At 49.1% G+C, this 16,389-nt stretch overlaps 1 protein-coding gene across 1 annotated transcript in view; it reads left to right on the top strand.

Annotated features, from left to right (window-relative positions):
• Nucleotides 1–14,341, top strand: part of LOC126195212 (protein dachsous) — a 317,104-nt gene extending 302,763 nt beyond the window's left edge. Inside the window, exons 24-26 of the mRNA XM_049933731.1 lie at nucleotides 2,771–3,185; nucleotides 9,128–10,084; nucleotides 12,758–14,341. Of these exons, the coding sequence (XP_049789688.1) occupies nucleotides 2,771–3,185; nucleotides 9,128–10,084; nucleotides 12,758–14,341 (2,956 nt within the window). The remainder of the gene's footprint in view (nucleotides 1–2,770; nucleotides 3,186–9,127; nucleotides 10,085–12,757) is intronic.
• The last annotated feature ends 2,048 nt before the right edge of the window (nucleotides 14,342–16,389 follow it).

The raw sequence follows: 16,389 nt of genomic DNA, 5'->3' as shown, positions 1-16,389 counted from the left end.
CCAATATTTACTCGTGTTGTAAGATACCAAAGAAGAAGAAATCACTTGCTTCGAAATATGTTTCGTCAGCACTGAGGTTTGACAGACCAAATAGACATTCGAAGCGGCTTGTTTACTCTCAGACACGGTGAGAGAACGAATCATCGAAGCTTTTATAAAGAGTTTACGCCAAGAGTTATTTATTTTATGTTCTTCAGCCATAGCTAGGTCATTATATACGTACACTCACGAGCCAAAACAAGTTGTTGGCCCATCAAGCGATTCTGCTTGCCATGTATTCGAGAACTACTTGGCATTTTCCGGAAGCACAGATCACGCAAATACGTAAATTGTGGGCCGGTGATTTGCATTAAGCAGGTTGCTCGCAATAATGTTCACGTAGTCCACAGCTGTGAAGGTGCCTCCGATTACTGCCACAGATCCCACGAAGCCCAGGCGAATATCACCATAGCAGAGTACTGTATCGATTGGCCTGCGGTCGTGGCGCAGTGTGTGTTTCGAGCAACTGCTCAGCTGGACGCGACCAGCGGCTTGGTGTAACAAGAAGTTTGATTCATCCGACCACGCGACACATTTCCACTGATCCACGGTCCAATCTCGACGATTCAATGTGCACGGTATCGTAACTGACCGTATCGTTTGCTCAACCTGGGAACACGTACGGGTCTTGTGCTGTGGAGCTCACGTTGAACGGTAAGCTCCGAAACACCTGTGCCTGCAGCAACAGTGTCCTCTGTCGTCGGACCTGCCACAGGTGGCCGTCCATCCTGCTTTACAGAGCGCGCATGTCTCCAACTTTGTCGTTCCGTGATGAGACGCGGACGTCCTACAACTCGTCGCCTACTCGTGGTTTCAACGACGCTCAACCACTTTCCGTAGATGCTCACGATAGCAGTTTCCGAGACGCTTGTTGCCAGGCACCAGTCCGTAACAACGTGCCTGTTGCCAAAGTACGGTCACTACAATGATTACCCATTCGTCTCTGCTCAGCTCGTACTTCCTTCCCTTACAGGGTCACGTGCCCACAACTTCACCAGGAGGCATTCAATCTCGCGATGTGGAGTGATACTGTCGTTTATATAAAACGTCGTCTTTCGTCTTCCAGCATCTGACCAATGAATGTTACTCTTCAAAACACTCTTTTAGTTGTATCTTAATGTTATGCAACGTATTCCTTCGTCTATATGTCGGCTTCTGTGGCCGAGCGGTTCTAGGCGCTTTAGTCTGGAACCGCGCTGTTGCTACGGTCTCAGGTTCGAATCCTGCCTCGGGCATGGATGTGTGTGATGTCCTTAGGTTAGTTAGGTTTAAGTAGTTCTAAATCTAGGGGACTGATGACCTCAGATGTTAAGTCCCATAGTGGTTAGAGCCATTTTTCGTCTGTATGTGATACAATTGTTGAATTAACCAAACGAGTTGGTCCTTGATGAGACCTATTATCCTGTTACGGTCTATAGTTGCTATAGATCAGTTCATGATAGCAATATATAGGGGAAAGTATTACAACTTGTCCAGAAACCAGGCGGCACTTATAACAGCAGGTTTGCAAGGGAAGCAGCGACTAAGAAGGGAGTGAGACTGGGTTATAGCCTATCCCCAATCTTATTCAATCTGTCCATAGAAAAAGCAATAAAAGAAACCAAAGAAAAGTTTGGAGTAGAAATTAAAGTTCAGGGAGAAGAAATACAAACTTTAAGGTTTGCCAATGACTTAAATGACTTATAATCCTGTCAATATGGCAAAGGACTTGGAGGAGCAGTTGAACAGAATGCGCAGTGCCTTGAAAGGAAAATATAAGAGGATCATCAACAAAAGGAAAACAAGCATAATGGAATGGAGTCACATTAAATCAGAGGATGCTAAGAGAATTAGATTAGGAAACGACACACTTGAAGTAGTAGGCGAGTTTTGGTATTTGGGCAGCAAAATAACTGATGACGGTCTAAATAGAAAGGATAGACTGGTAGTGGCAAGAAAAGCGCTTCTGAAGAAATTTTTTAACATCGAATATAGATTTTTAGCGTTGGCAGGTCTTTTCTGAAGCTTTTTGTATGGAGTGTTGCCATGTATGGAAGTAAAACGTGGACGATAAACTGTTTAGACGAAAAGAGAACAGAAGCTTTGGAAACGTAGTGCTACAGAAGAATACTGAAGATTAGATAGGTCGTTCACGTAACTAATAACGAGGTACTGAATAGAATTGGGGAGACAAAAACTTTGTGGCACAACTTGACCAAAATAAGGGATCGATTGATAGGACACATTCTGAGACATTGAGGGGTCGCCAGCTTAGTATTGGAGGGAAGTGCGGAGGGTAAAAATCGTCGAGGGAGACGAAGAGACGAATACAGTAAGCAGATTCAGAAGGAAGTTGGTAGCAGTAGTTATTCGGAGACAAAGAGGCTCGCACAGGATAGAGTAGCATGGAGAGCTGAATCAAACCAGTCTTCGGACTGAAAACCACAACAACGACAGCATTAAAGTGGTTTCAACATGCGAAATATGGATTTCTTACAGGAATCCCGAAATACAAAATCTGGAGGTTTGTGTGAGACAAAAATGGAATTACGTCGATACAAATTTTGGTCAGAGTCGATGAGGTTGTTATTACGTATCACGATCGACTTTGCTTCAATAATCGATTGTGAAATTATATCACTATTTGGAGTCTGGTTTCTGTACAATTTGTAGATAACCTTTCACTTGCTGTGGCAGCGCTCGTTAATTGTGCATTCGACGTGATCGTAACACTGTGTCTGGTGCGGTACAGTCCGAGCGGCGACGTGGTGCTGCTCAAGAGGCTGGACCGCGAGTCGGTCGGCTCGTACTCGCTGCGCGTGGCGGCGGGAGAGCGCGGCTCGGCCTCCGGGAACGGCACGGAGGCGGGCGCGTCGGCGCTGGTGCTGGTGGCGGTGGACGACGCCAACGACAACGCGCCCGCGTTCGGCGGCACGGACGCGCGCGGCGGCTACGAGGCGTCGGTGAGCGAGGCGGCGCCCGTGGGCCGGCCCGTGGTGCGCGTGCGCGCCGCCGACGCCGACCAGGCGGGCGGCCCCAACGCAGACCTCACGTTCGAGATCACGTCGGGCGACGACGCCGGCCTGTTCGCGCTGGACGAGCACTCCGGCGAGCTCACCGTCCAGCGGCCGCTCGACTACGACGTCGGACCCGCCGTCTACAACCTGGTACGTCGCTGCCCGGCTTACTCTTGCGCGTATTACCTCTCTTTCGCTGACATTCACGTCACTTTCCATTTTGTTTACGAATATAAGAAGAGTAACTGTCTTAATTACCTTACACTGCCAGTCACGGCCACATTCCTTAAACTGACTCTTCCAGGGGTAAATTACGTCATACAAAGCCAAAAAGCAATTTTTTAAAACCTCTTACACACATCTGCCCAGTTCGTGGCTCTGTGTTCCTTTTTCAAAGAAAACGAGGTCGTCGAACTTTCGAAAGACAGCTGGTTAGCGGCGACGTTGCAGAAACCTCGTTAAGACTGGAGAAAGTTAAGTTCCCAGAGCCTAAGAGGAAAACGAGAAATTTTCGTGCAACAAACAGCTTGACGCTTAATATAAAATCTCCAAGATTATTCCGAATACAGACGCCTGAATGTGTACGAGTCCACTGCATGGCCCTGTCACCACGAAAAAAAGAATAAAATACCGAAGCTCACAACAGTTTCTGAAGTAGTTGTACATTCTTCTTCGTTCGCAACTAATTGGTACTGAAGTGCTGTGATGATGATGATGATGATAGCAGAAGATATGGATATGTGGAGAAACTGACAGGGGGGCCAAATGTATACTGAAGAGCCAAAGAAACTGGCACACCTGCCCAATATCGTGTAGGGGCCCCGCGAGCACACAGAAGTACCGCAACACGACGTGGCATGGACTCGACTAATGTCTGAAGTAGTGCTGGAGGGAACTGACACCATGGATCCTGCAGGGCTGTCCGTAAATCCGTAAGAGTTCGAGGGAGTGGAGATCTCTTCTGAATAGGACGTTGCAAGGCATCCCAGATACGCTCAATAATGTTCGTGACTGGGGAATTTGGTGGCCAGCGGAAGTGTTTAAACTCAGAAGAGTGTTCCTGGAGCCACTCTGTAGCAATTCTGCATGTGTGGGGTGTCGCATTGTCCTGCTGGAATTCCCCAAATCCTTCAGAATGCTCAATGGACATGAGTGGATGCTGGTGATTAGACAGGATACTTACGAACTTGTCACTTGTCAGAGTCCTAGACGTATCAGGGGCCCCGTATCACTCAAACTGCACACGCCCCACACAGTTCAGAGCCTCCACCAGCTTGAACAGTCTCCTGCTGACATGCAGGGTCCATGGATTTATGAGGTTGTCTCCATACCCGCACACGTCCATCCGCTCGATACGATTTGAAACGAGACTCGTCCGAGCAGGCAACATGTTTCCAATCATCAACAGTCCAACGTCGGTGTTGACGGGCCCAGGCGAGGCGTGCAGTCATACACGAGTGAGCCTTCGGCCTCGAAAGCCCGTATCGATGACGTTTCGTTGAATCGTTCGCACACTGACACTTGTTGATAGCCGAGCACTAAAATCTACGACAATTTACGGAAGGGTTCCAGTTTTGTCCCGTTGAACGATTCTCTTCAGTCGTAGTTGTTCCCGTTCTTGCAGGATCTTTTTCCGGCCGCCGCGATGTTGGAGATTTGATGTTTTACCGGATTCCTGATATTCACGGTAAACTCGTGAAATGGTCGTACGGGAAAATCCCCACTTCATCGTTACCTCGGAGATGCTGTGTGTCCCATCGCTCGTGCGCCGATTAGTACACCACGGTCAAGCTCACTTAAATCTTGATAACGTGTAGATGTAGCAAAAGTAAACGATCTAATAACTGCACCCGACACTTGTTGTGTTGTGTAGGCGTTGCCGACCGCAAGGCCGTTTTCAGCCTGTTTACATATCTCTGTATGTAATTACGCATGCCTATGCCAGTTTCTTTGGCGCTTCATTGTGACCTTGCAATTACTTCCCTATTACGGAATTAAAGTAGTACGGGGTCAGGATATCCATACAGCCAATCTGCTTTAAATTTTCTGTCGTTCCCTACACCAGTGATGACTAATGAGAGAACAGGATGATTCTTCAAAAAGGGCTCATCCCTTTGCTTCTTATGCTTCTCCTCAAGACAGCTATAGTTTTATCTTTTGTTATGTAGACTTTCAACAAGCTGAATTCCTTCTTAGTGGAGAATGGCATAGTGTACTCAGTGAGTAAGCAAAAGTACTGGAACCTGTCATAAGATAAGGCATCCATTGCCGTAGTTTTAATTTGATTGCAATCTAATGTGAAGGAGTGCGATAGAAGTTTCATCTGTGTAATTGCATGCACCATAAATTCTGCGAATAACAAAATGGAATGAGTGCTGTGCATTCTTCACAGCCTCTGAATGTGTCACCAGTTGTTAAGGTGAAATTATTTGCATCCAGCTAACGTGGCTGTCACGATACGTCTAAATGTAGGTCTTGAAAATTGCTGGTGTAATTGTGTATTCGACCAGTGGCATGACTCGATGGACGTAGGTACAAAGTTTTTGAGTTAATGCTAATTTAGTCACATTGGTATCACGTTGTACAAATACGTTGAAACGCTATGTGATTTTATTTCGGTGATTAGGAAACGAAATCAACAACGAAATTGATAGTAAGAGCAGACTGCTAGCCCTCTGTATGTAGGATGTTTCATGCCGTTCGCTCTGAAAGCATACACTGAGGCTTCAAGATGGGCGCTACGCATCACGATTTCAGAACGCTGAACAGAAGACCGGTACTATCTTTCCACACAGCACCATCAACAAACACACAGTTATATTTCATTAAATGGAAATCTTCTCCCATGCCTTTAGCTGCTGCTATTGTGTCATCAAAGAAGCGAAGACGTTGAGATCATTATGTGCAAGAACAACTTTAAGTGGGACAACGGCTATACCGTAGAAACATGAGCTCGATGCTGAATGGCAACAGATAAGCTGAGTCATACACTGTCTAATGAAATCAACTTTGGATACCGATGTTGTTCCATCGTAGACATCGACGTAATGTCTGGTAGCATACGGAAATTCCATAGCTTCGTGAGGTCCCCGTTACACAATTCGGCGAAGAAAATGTATTACCACACCGCCTGCAGGAACTCCGTGAAGCATTTATCCAATACTGCTTCCTCTTTCTGCCTAGATATCTTGCGAAAAGACCATAAGGTAAAGTTAAAGATCACCGAGGTCATACAGAGTAAATAGTTGTCCTTCCCATGAACTATTCATGAGTGGAAGACGAAAGGGACGGGGTGTGACAGTGGTACGTGAAGTACTGTAAGATACAGGTGTAGATGAATATGTAGCTGGGACCACAGACGCAGGGCGACGAGTTCAGAGAAATATATTCATTAGGGGAGGCAGGACAAGTGGCACGTCTCCAATGGACGAGTTAGCATTAATTATGGGCTTATGTACAGTTGATTTAATCTTTCGGCAGGTTGCAGCAATGTACTGGTTAAAAAAGCATGACATTATAAAGGTGGATCACATACGGGAAGAGCTTGCCAGAATGCACGGGAAAATAAAAATCTAGTTCTACAGATTTGGCAGACGGAATGGGATGCGTCGGAAATGGCTAGGCGCGTGAGTAGGTTTTCTGCCTTCAGTCAGAGAAAAATTAAAACTGAAACATTTCCAGCCAACTGAAGGGACAGTACACCTTGTGACTGGCCGTAGACACCCTACCCTGTGTATCTACACCAGATAGGCAAACAGCCAGGACCAGCGTGTGAATGGGAAGCAGAGGTGGGCACCCCAGAACACAGAGTCTTCAGGTGCCCAAATGACGCACAAGTTGCCTTCAATGAGAGTCAAACGGTAGAAACTCAAAATGTAACAGAAGCTTTACGTGATGTAGAAAAATATAAAACACTGTGTGAACTTTCTGCAAAAGTACCGGCTCACACTCGGAAAGAGTACCAAAGGGAAATGGGCAGCGTGGCGAAAGATAGGGGAGAAAGCTGTGTGTGCTGAGCAGCACACACTGGCAGCAATTAGATCGAGCTCATATTCAGGTTATGTTTTCTGCCAGAAGCGATTTGGATGGCCTTCGATTCAGGCCATTCCTCTCTAGATTGGATATTAAACTAGTTGTGGTTAGAAAGGTTATAGAAGTCCTTCCTCACCTAGCGAAATCTAGGAATAGGGAGAGGTCTAAAGGTCGGATTAAGTAGATGGTTTGGCTCTTCCTAACCTTCTGACAAAACCAAACCAGTCACGATTTGTAGAGATGCGCTTGGTGGTTGGGCATAGTACTAGTGGACACCTGTAATTTAGACATAGTTAAAGTATTTTGTGATTATTGAGTAAATAAACTGTAATTATATAAATGTGGCAGTAGTTTGTGGTAAGTGGTGGAATCCCGCCCATTTGCTTGTAGTTATGGACGGGTACTACCCCCCTGGAGTGGCTACTGAGGATGTGGGTAAAATATTGTAATTCAGAGATATGTAGGGCGATTCAAACGTAACTGTACACACTTCATGGATGTAATGTATGCATCAAAATAAGAGTGAAATATTAAATAAAGTTGTGTCTGAAACTGTTTTATTTCCGAGTAACGATGCATAACTTCATTTGCGGTAGGCATTACATCATGGGCCAGCACAAGCTTCTGGCTTGTCGTGTTCGCTTGCATATCGGCTGCTGTTACTTTGTACACCTCTCTACCCTGCTCGATTCATTCTGGCATAAAATGTCTTTGACTTTGGTGTGGTCTGTTGTACTCTACGGCGCTGTTGCAGTGTAGACGTATCGGATACATCCATTCTGTCAGTAGTTCATAGATTGCAGTCGTTGTGTATAGTGTGATGGCCTCAGACCACGAATACGCGGATATGCACCTTTACTCTGCACCAGAGGCGATGCACGAGTGGCAAGATGATGGTATATGGAAACGTTTCCAAACCCTCGAAGAGTACCAAACCGTCAGACTTCCACAGCTCTGGACAGTGATTTAGGGGACTACGGCGTTCTTGACGCTCGACTCTTAAGTAGGTAGCAAATCGCGACTGTTAAGTAGGTAGCAAATGGATGGAGTGGGTGTTCAGAACATCCAGGAAATTGTAGAAAAAGATCCGACCGTAAGCACTCGCGTTATAGGTGCCACTGTAGGGGTTCCTCAATCAACTGTGTGGCACCTGCTTCAGAGATAGCAATTCCACCCATTTCACCTGCAGAAGATACAGGAGCTGACACCTGTAAACTACCCTGGACATGAGAATTTCTGTCAGTGATTTTTCAGTCATTGGATATTATTTAGAGATGAAGGCCTCTTTACCGGTGCAGGTATTGTGAACGCTTATAACATGCACCTATGGACATACGAGAATTCTCGTGTAATTGCACCACGAGGAAATCAACATCATTTTGCAGCTAATATTAGGTGTGATATAGTGGACAATCAGTTACTTGGACCACTTGTTATTCCACAGTGCCTGACTGGCGGAGTGTATCGAAAGTTTTCGCAACACGAATTTAGCGGTCTGCTGCACGATGTCCCACTAACTACACGAACCAATTTATTGTTGACGTACGACGGTGCCCGTGCATATTTCAATAGGCGGGCAACAGAGTATCCCAGTGTTGCCTAGACTGATAAGTGGACAGGTCGTGCAGCACAAGCTGCTCGGCCGGCCGTATCTCCGGACGTTGACCCTCGGACTTCTACCTTTGGGCCGTCTCGATGAGCTCGTGTACGGTGTTGCAACTGACAATGTAGCACGACTACAGTAGCGAAATGAACGTGGCTCTGCAACTGTGGAGAATGAGATGAATGGACCGCGCAGCATTCCGAGAACAGTAACACGTCGAACATGTCAGTGTCTTCTTCTACAGGAAAAATGCTAGAACGTGTTTTTTGGGCGAATGTACAATACGTAGTCATGATGAATTTCGAGTCCCTCTTGTCGTTTCTTTATGAGAAGAATTAATTTTGTGTCGTTGTCTCGCACTTGTGATACCTATTCCATCGCACAACTCTGAAATAAAGCTGTTTCGAACAATGTTTATTAACATTTTACGTTGACGCTTACTTTTGTGCACGGACAGGTGGTGCGCGTGACGGACGGCGCGCGGCCGCCGCTGGACGCGCCGCTGTCGACGCTGGCGCCGGTGCGCGTCGTGCTGCTGGACGAGAACGACAACGAGCCGCGGTTCCCCGTCGCCGAGTACCTCGAGTTCGTGGCCGAGAACGAGCCGGCGGGCACGGCCGTGTTCACGGCGCGCGCCACCGACCTGGACCGCGGCGAGTTCGGCCGGCTCAACTACTCGCTGGCGGGCGCGCCCGACGACGCGGGCCGCCTCTTCCGCGTGGACGCGGCCACGGGCCTGGTGACGACGGCGGCGGCGTTCGACTACGAGGCGCGCAGCAGGTACGCCTTCTCGCTGCGCGCCACGGACCGCGGCGGCAAGGCGGCGACGGTGCGCGTGCGCGTCGAGGTGGAGTCGCGCGACGAGTTCCACCCGCAGTTCACGGAGCGCACGTACCGGTTCGCGCTGGCCGCCGGCCGGCTGCCCGTCGGCTACGTGGTGGGCCACGTGGCGGCCACCGACCGCGACAAGGGCCCCGACGGCCGCGTCGTCTACCAGCTGACGACGCAGCACCCCTACTTCAAGGTGAACCGCACGACGGGCGCCGTCACGCTCAAGAAGAAGCTGGACGACGCGGCGGCGGCGCTCGAGGCGGGCCGCGACATCAGCCTCGTGGTGACGGCCAGCTCGGGCCGCCAGGGCTCGCTCACCAACATGACCGTCGTCGAGATCGCGCTCGACCCGCGCGCCGCCGACGTCGACACCGACCTGGCGACGCCGGTGGCGGGCGGCGGAGGCGACGCCGGGGGCGGCGCGGCCGAGGGCGGCGGCAGCGGCAGCGACGCGGCCGTGTCGGCGGCGGCCGGCGGGCTGGCCGACTGGGCGCTCGGGCTGCTGATCGCGCTCGTGCTGCTCGTGCTCGCCTTCGGCGCCGTCTTCCTCTTCCTGCACGTCCGCAACAGGAGGCACAAGAAGGTGAGCCGAGCTCCGCAGTCTACGGGGTTTTATTTACTTACCTTTTCGAGAGAACTTTTCCCAGTATTGGGTGTTTCACAATTCGTGTTACACACTTCTGAAGGTTGTAGAGACGACTTAGTAAATCTAGTTTTAAATAGGAACGCATGTCCAGGAACGTCATCCAACGACATTACACGGCGTCAAAGATACAGGCGCCGGCGCCTGTAAATATATCTACGAACAGGGTGATTCCGTGATAATGCTACCAACTTTCTGGAATATTCGAGAAGGATAAATGTATCAGTTTCAGGTAACACTTCCTGTACCAAAAAGGAACGAGTCGAAAGTTATAAGGGAAAACTGTTCTGATACGTCAGACAGAGCAGTATATGTGTCCTTACTGCTGTTCCTAAGATTGTGGGGCATGGAACTTTTAGAGATGGTAGTACGGACCAAAACGAAGAAAAAATATCATTAGGATACTGTATTTCCCACTGGCACAGTGCCACGTTCCGTTATTATGCAGAGACTTTGAAAAATACTTTTACAAACAGATTCCTTACACCAAAACAAGAAAAGAGTTCGTACAAACACAGTCCGAAAATCCTTTGTTTTCCAACTATTTATGAAAATTAACTTTCAACGGCGTTCCACGTGCAACCCAACTTCAAAAAAATGGTTCACATGGCTCTGAGCACTATGGGACTTAACATCTATGGTCATCAGTCCCCTAGAACTTAGAACTACTTAAACCTAACTAACCTAAAGACACCACACAACACCCAGTCAACCCAATTTCACTTAGCTATGCACCTGTTTCACTCATCCTATCCTACATGGAACTGTGTCACCAGGGAGACTTCTTTGCATGTACTTGAATTTTTGCGGCGCTATCGTTAGTTTACTTGTAGAGCAACGTTGTGCAAAAAGGTTCTCACCTATGTTTGCTTTTTTCCCGACGGTTTTTGCTGTGCCACCTACCACCAACCAAATTCCCACGAAACTGATTCCGTTTTGATATCTCAAAACAATGGGCCCTGAACGGATCTCTCTGAATATCGCTTGGGTATTACCTTATACACCACTGTGCTGGGCGCTGAAAACAGTCTCTCGGTCTTAACAATAGTGTCTTAGACACCCGTATCGCTTCCGTGGGCATTCAATCTCCCACAGGCGGGCGAAGAGCGAGGGCTACCACAGACTTTGATGTCCACCACATACTGATCCGCTGATGAGGGGCCAGATTCATGTACTGCATTTTTTTCGAGCCGAACTATGACTGCTAGGACCTGTCATCTTATTACTTTATGCAGGCCGTAGTGCTCCACACAGTCCTGTTAGCCAGCATCCGCGGCTCTCGCAGTGCCCCAGAGTCGGAGACTGCATGTAGTTCTTTTGTTTGCTCTTTAATGTTATCTTTCATTTATTTGCAGTAGTTATATATATATATAAGAAAAATACGTAATGCTGGCTGTAGGAAATTATAAACTGATGTTGTATTTCAAGACGAGAACAAAAAGACAGATGCCCCTTCACTAACACCACCTGGGGAAGGGGACTTGGTCTTGAAGTTCAAGTCCGGCGTGGTGCTATCCTTGTTTGTATTACCCACATGAACACCACGTGTAGGAAAAACTCGGCTTGTTCCGTCCATCCGGATCTAATCTGAAATACAGGGTGAACATTAATAACACCGACAAACTGCAGGGACGGATTGCTACCGGAACTGGAGGAAAAAAGATCGTATGAACATGTGTACAGAAATGCATCGTTGCACATTAGATACCGCTGACGAATGACAGTTCCTCTGACCACGTGCCCGGTGTTCCTCGTGTGATTGACGCAGCATACTGTAAACAGCAGAATGGTCCGGTATTCATGTCGGGAACAAGTCGAGATGATGATTGTGTACAGCGGATGATGTTTGTGTACAGCCACGCAGTTGGAAACGGTCGATAGGCAGGACCGGTATACCAAAACAAGTACCCTCACAGACACCAACCACATCACACAACATATGAAGCCCCTTTTCGGGCGTTTGTGTGTTCGTGGGTCATTTCAGACGGACGAACGTACAGGGAGGCTAGGGACTGTATGTACACCATATTTGGAGGACCAGGTTCTACCGGCTATTGGGACGCCAACCAACATGTTGTAAGCCAAAGTACGATTATGTGTATCCTGCATGACAACTGCTACTATCCCTATTACCTACAACGAATGCAAGGATTATCAACAGAAGATATCCCTCTAAGGGAATTTTTGTCATCAGTCCTCTCTATGGACAACCGTTTAACAAAAGTGGCATCATCAGTCTACATAATCGTCGTCTGTGGCTTACAGACACGGCTTGTGGTTAGAGGAACTGTCATTCGTCAGCGCTGTCTAACGTGGCAATGATGTATTTCTATACACATGTTCATAGGACCGTTTTTCCTCCATTTCCAGGCAGGCATCTGTCGGTGCAGTTTAACGGTTTTGTTAACGTTCATCCTGTATATTAGTGCTGTTTGTTGGTGTGCTGTGTGTGTTAATGTTTGTTAGGTTACAAAACAACTGTTACGTACATTAGTAAGTAACCAAATTTTGCGTGGCTTTGGAACAATGTCCTCCCACCGAGGAATGGATTATAGAGCAATAAATGCGGAAAAAGTGCCACGCGAACCTTATCGGTGCCGTCGCGTGTTGCAGGTGAACAAGCCGGCGCTGAGCGGCGGCGCCAGCGTGGGCGGCAGCGCCGACGGCTTCGTGGACCCGAGCGCGTTCGACACCATCCCGATCCGCGGCAGCGGCGCCGGGGGCGGCGGCGGCGCGGGAGGCGTCGTGCAGGGGCCGGCGTCCCCGTTCGGGCCGCCCAAGTACGACGAAATCCCGCCGTACGTGGGCGCCGTGGGCGTCGGAGTCGGCCCCGTCGTCCACCGGAACAACAACTCGGCGAGCTCCAATTCGGGCGCGGCGACCACCTCGGAGTTGTCGGGCTCCGAGCAGTCTGGGTCGAGCGGGCGCGGGTCGGCCGAGGACGGCGAGGACGTGGAGGACGAGGAGATTCGCATGATCAACGAGGGCCCGCTGCAGAGGGACTCCGGCATCCACCACAGGCAGCCCGACGACGACAACCTGTCGGACGTGTCGGTACACAACACGCAGGAGTACCTGGCGCGCCTCGGCATCGTCGACACGGCGGCCAACACGGCCGGCGCCGCCTCGGCCTCGTCGCGCCGCTGCTCCGACGCGGCGGTGGCGGCGGGCGGCGCGGGCGGCTCCGCCAAGGACGGCGGTGCCTCGGCGCTGCTGCACCACCAGGGCGTCGGCGTCGGCGTCGTGCCGATCGACATGTTCGACGAGGAGGCGGCCGGCGAAGCGGACATCGCCAACCTCATCTACGCCAAGCTGAACGACGTGGGCGGCGGCGCCGGTAGCGAGCGAGGCGGGGCCGGCGGACCCGGCGGCTCCGGAGCGGGCGGCGGCGGCGGCGGGGGCGGCGCCGCCTCGGAGGACGGGGGCGCGGGCTCGACGGCGGGCGCCGACCCCGTCATGGTGATGGGCGGCTTCGCCGGCACGCACCAGCCCTCCATGACCGGCTCGCTCAGCTCCATAGTGCACAGCGAGGAGGAGCTGACCGGCAGCTACAACTGGGACTACCTGCTGGACTGGGGGCCGCAGTACCAGCCGCTGGCGCACGTCTTCAGCGAAATCGCGCGCCTCAAGGACGACACGGCGTCGGTCCAGAGCACCAACAGCGGGGCGTCCGGCGGAGGCGGGGGCGGCGGCAGCAGCGGCGCGTCGCTGGGCGGCAAGTCGGGCGCCGGCTCGTCGGTGAGCAAGGCGCCGGCGCCGCCCCCGCCGCCGCCGCCCGTCAAGACGGTGCCGCCGCCGCTGCTGACGTCGGTGGCGCCCCGCTCGATAGCGGCGCCGGTGCTGGCGTCGCGGTCGGCGCAGGCGGGCGCGGGGGCGGGCGCGGGGGCGGCGGCGCAGGCGGCCGTGCCGGCGCACCACCAGCTGCTGCTGCTGCCGCGCTCGCCCATCAGCCACGACGCCAGCGGCTCCGGCTTCAGCACGTCGGCCGCCATGTCGCCCAGCTTCTCGCCGTCGCTGTCGCCGCTGGCCACGCGCTCGCCGTCCATCTCGCCGCTGGTGACGCCCGGCGTGCCCACGGCGCACCACGTGGTGTCTCTGCCGCGCCAGCAGCCGCTGGCTCAGCCCCAGCGCGCCGCCGCCGCCGCCGCAGCCGCCGCCGCAGCCGCAGCCGCCGCCGAGACGGAGCTCCGGATCTGAGGCCGCTCGCCGCACGCACCTGCTGCCGGCACTGCTCAGCCGTGCTGTTCTACGCGACATCTGTCTTCACACCTAGAAGCTCTCTGTTCGCCGCACCGTCGTGTCCCCGTCAAACAACTTATTAGATCTCATTTGCTGACTCTGTGTAGTTCTCATATATTTTTGGTGTCCCATCACTTCACATACATCACTGATCCAGTTCGAAACCATTAATACCCAGTCACTACAGGTTTTCGCAGTAAAAATAAAAATGTGTTTTGTCCAAGCTACGTTTCCCATCGACATGTAATCAGTACAAGTCCCGCCACTTAATCACATTTTTGCTCAATAAAGGGACCTTTAAAATTTTTCACCATCAGAGGGAAATTAAAGTATGTAACACTGCTCTACAACTTAGAGAACTGCCAGGTCATTGAGAACTTGCGTCATTACTTAGCATTAATAATCGAATTACACTATTTCTGAAAACCGTCACCCGTTCGCATCGTCACAAAGTGTGTAAATGCTAGACTCGTTTCTGTCGGTGCTCGAGCTCGTGTATACCTCTGAACTTCACCCGCTTTGTAAGAAAGAGTACAATTTCTCAATGATTTTTCAGGTACAGTTACTGCCTTGTATAAATATAATGTTTATTGATTCTGTGCCAAATAAGATTTCATTTCACGGATGAAATGTATTTATTCTTGTGAGTGTTCTCGGACTCTCGTTACTGTAAACAGAACCGGCATGTGTCGCACCACACTTAGCCTTTACGTAATTTTCTCTGATGTAAACAAAATGAGTTTGCAACAAAAATGGCTAATTTCCAGCAGCAGGGCTACGGACAGTGAACTCTGCGTGTGTGTTATTAACAGACGTGTAGAACCTCACCGAGTAAAGACACTGAACGAGTGCTCTGTACATAAGTGTGATCTTATAAACATGTATAAATGAGTGTAGTTACTGAGTCCATGTAAATACGGACAAGCATGAAAACAATAATCAAAATTTTCGTAAATGCAGTGACTATTTAACTGTAAATTTATTTAAAATGTGTAGCTAAATGATGATGTATGTAAACATTGGAAAAAGTGTGGAATGAGAGAATACATATTGCTCAAGGTAAAAATAAATGTTTTATAGCAGAACTGTTTGTATATTGACTGTTCACCAATGTTTCACTGACAGTGCTGCGAGACATACCATTTCGGTAAACATCGTCGGTTATAGTACACGCGTGTACAATCCTTTGCCAGTTGTCAACAGATTTTAGAATGAGTGACAAAATTATTTGTTCGTATATTTCTTTGTGTGAAACAAATCAAAACAACAATGGACCGCTTTTATTGTTTTTTGAAATGTATCTTTTGTGATTGATGGTTGAACAAATTAGCATCGGATGGCAAAGAAAGTGTGTACCTCAGTAATGTTACTGTCATTCTCTCAAATTTGCCTCACTCCCAGTTGTATTATATTACAATTGCAATGTGTAAAATTGTATTATGTCTCTGCGTGATTGTGTAATGTGTGTGAAATACGTTGTACAAAATAAAACGTTTTCTACTATTTTAGAAAGAAATAAAAATTTTTCATGTAGTCATTTCATTACTTTCGTAGCTTACCCATTAACACCAATAAAATATTTAATTTCTTAAAAAAGCGATATTTAAAAACATGTTGCTGTATTATGACTGGGTCCTGGAACTTAGTTTTTACAGAATGTAAAGAAAACTTACACTACTGTTGCGGAATTTGTTTCTCAGCACTCAAAGGATTTTTCTGTGGAAATGCAAGCTGCTGGTAACAATTAGCATTTTCTGTAATTTGGCAAGATAGCTTTTTGATTTTTCTGTAATTTGATGAAACAGTGCATTTGATACAATCCAAGCAAATGAATGAAGCTATCTGATTAGCCTTTATATTAAAAAAAGATTAATATCTTACCTGACATGTACACATTTCATTTCAAGTAACTTGTTATAACACATATCACAGTTATTTGAAAAAGCTGTTAAATATGCAACAGAATGAGTTCTCAATTTTACACACATTGTTTGTGTACAGTAATG

This window comes from Schistocerca nitens, chromosome 7 (genome assembly GCF_023898315.1).
Source record: "Schistocerca nitens isolate TAMUIC-IGC-003100 chromosome 7, iqSchNite1.1, whole genome shotgun sequence".
In the NCBI taxonomy this organism is placed as follows: Eukaryota; Metazoa; Arthropoda; class Insecta; order Orthoptera; family Acrididae; genus Schistocerca; species Schistocerca nitens.
This window is presented reverse-complemented; position numbering and strand designations above follow the sequence as displayed.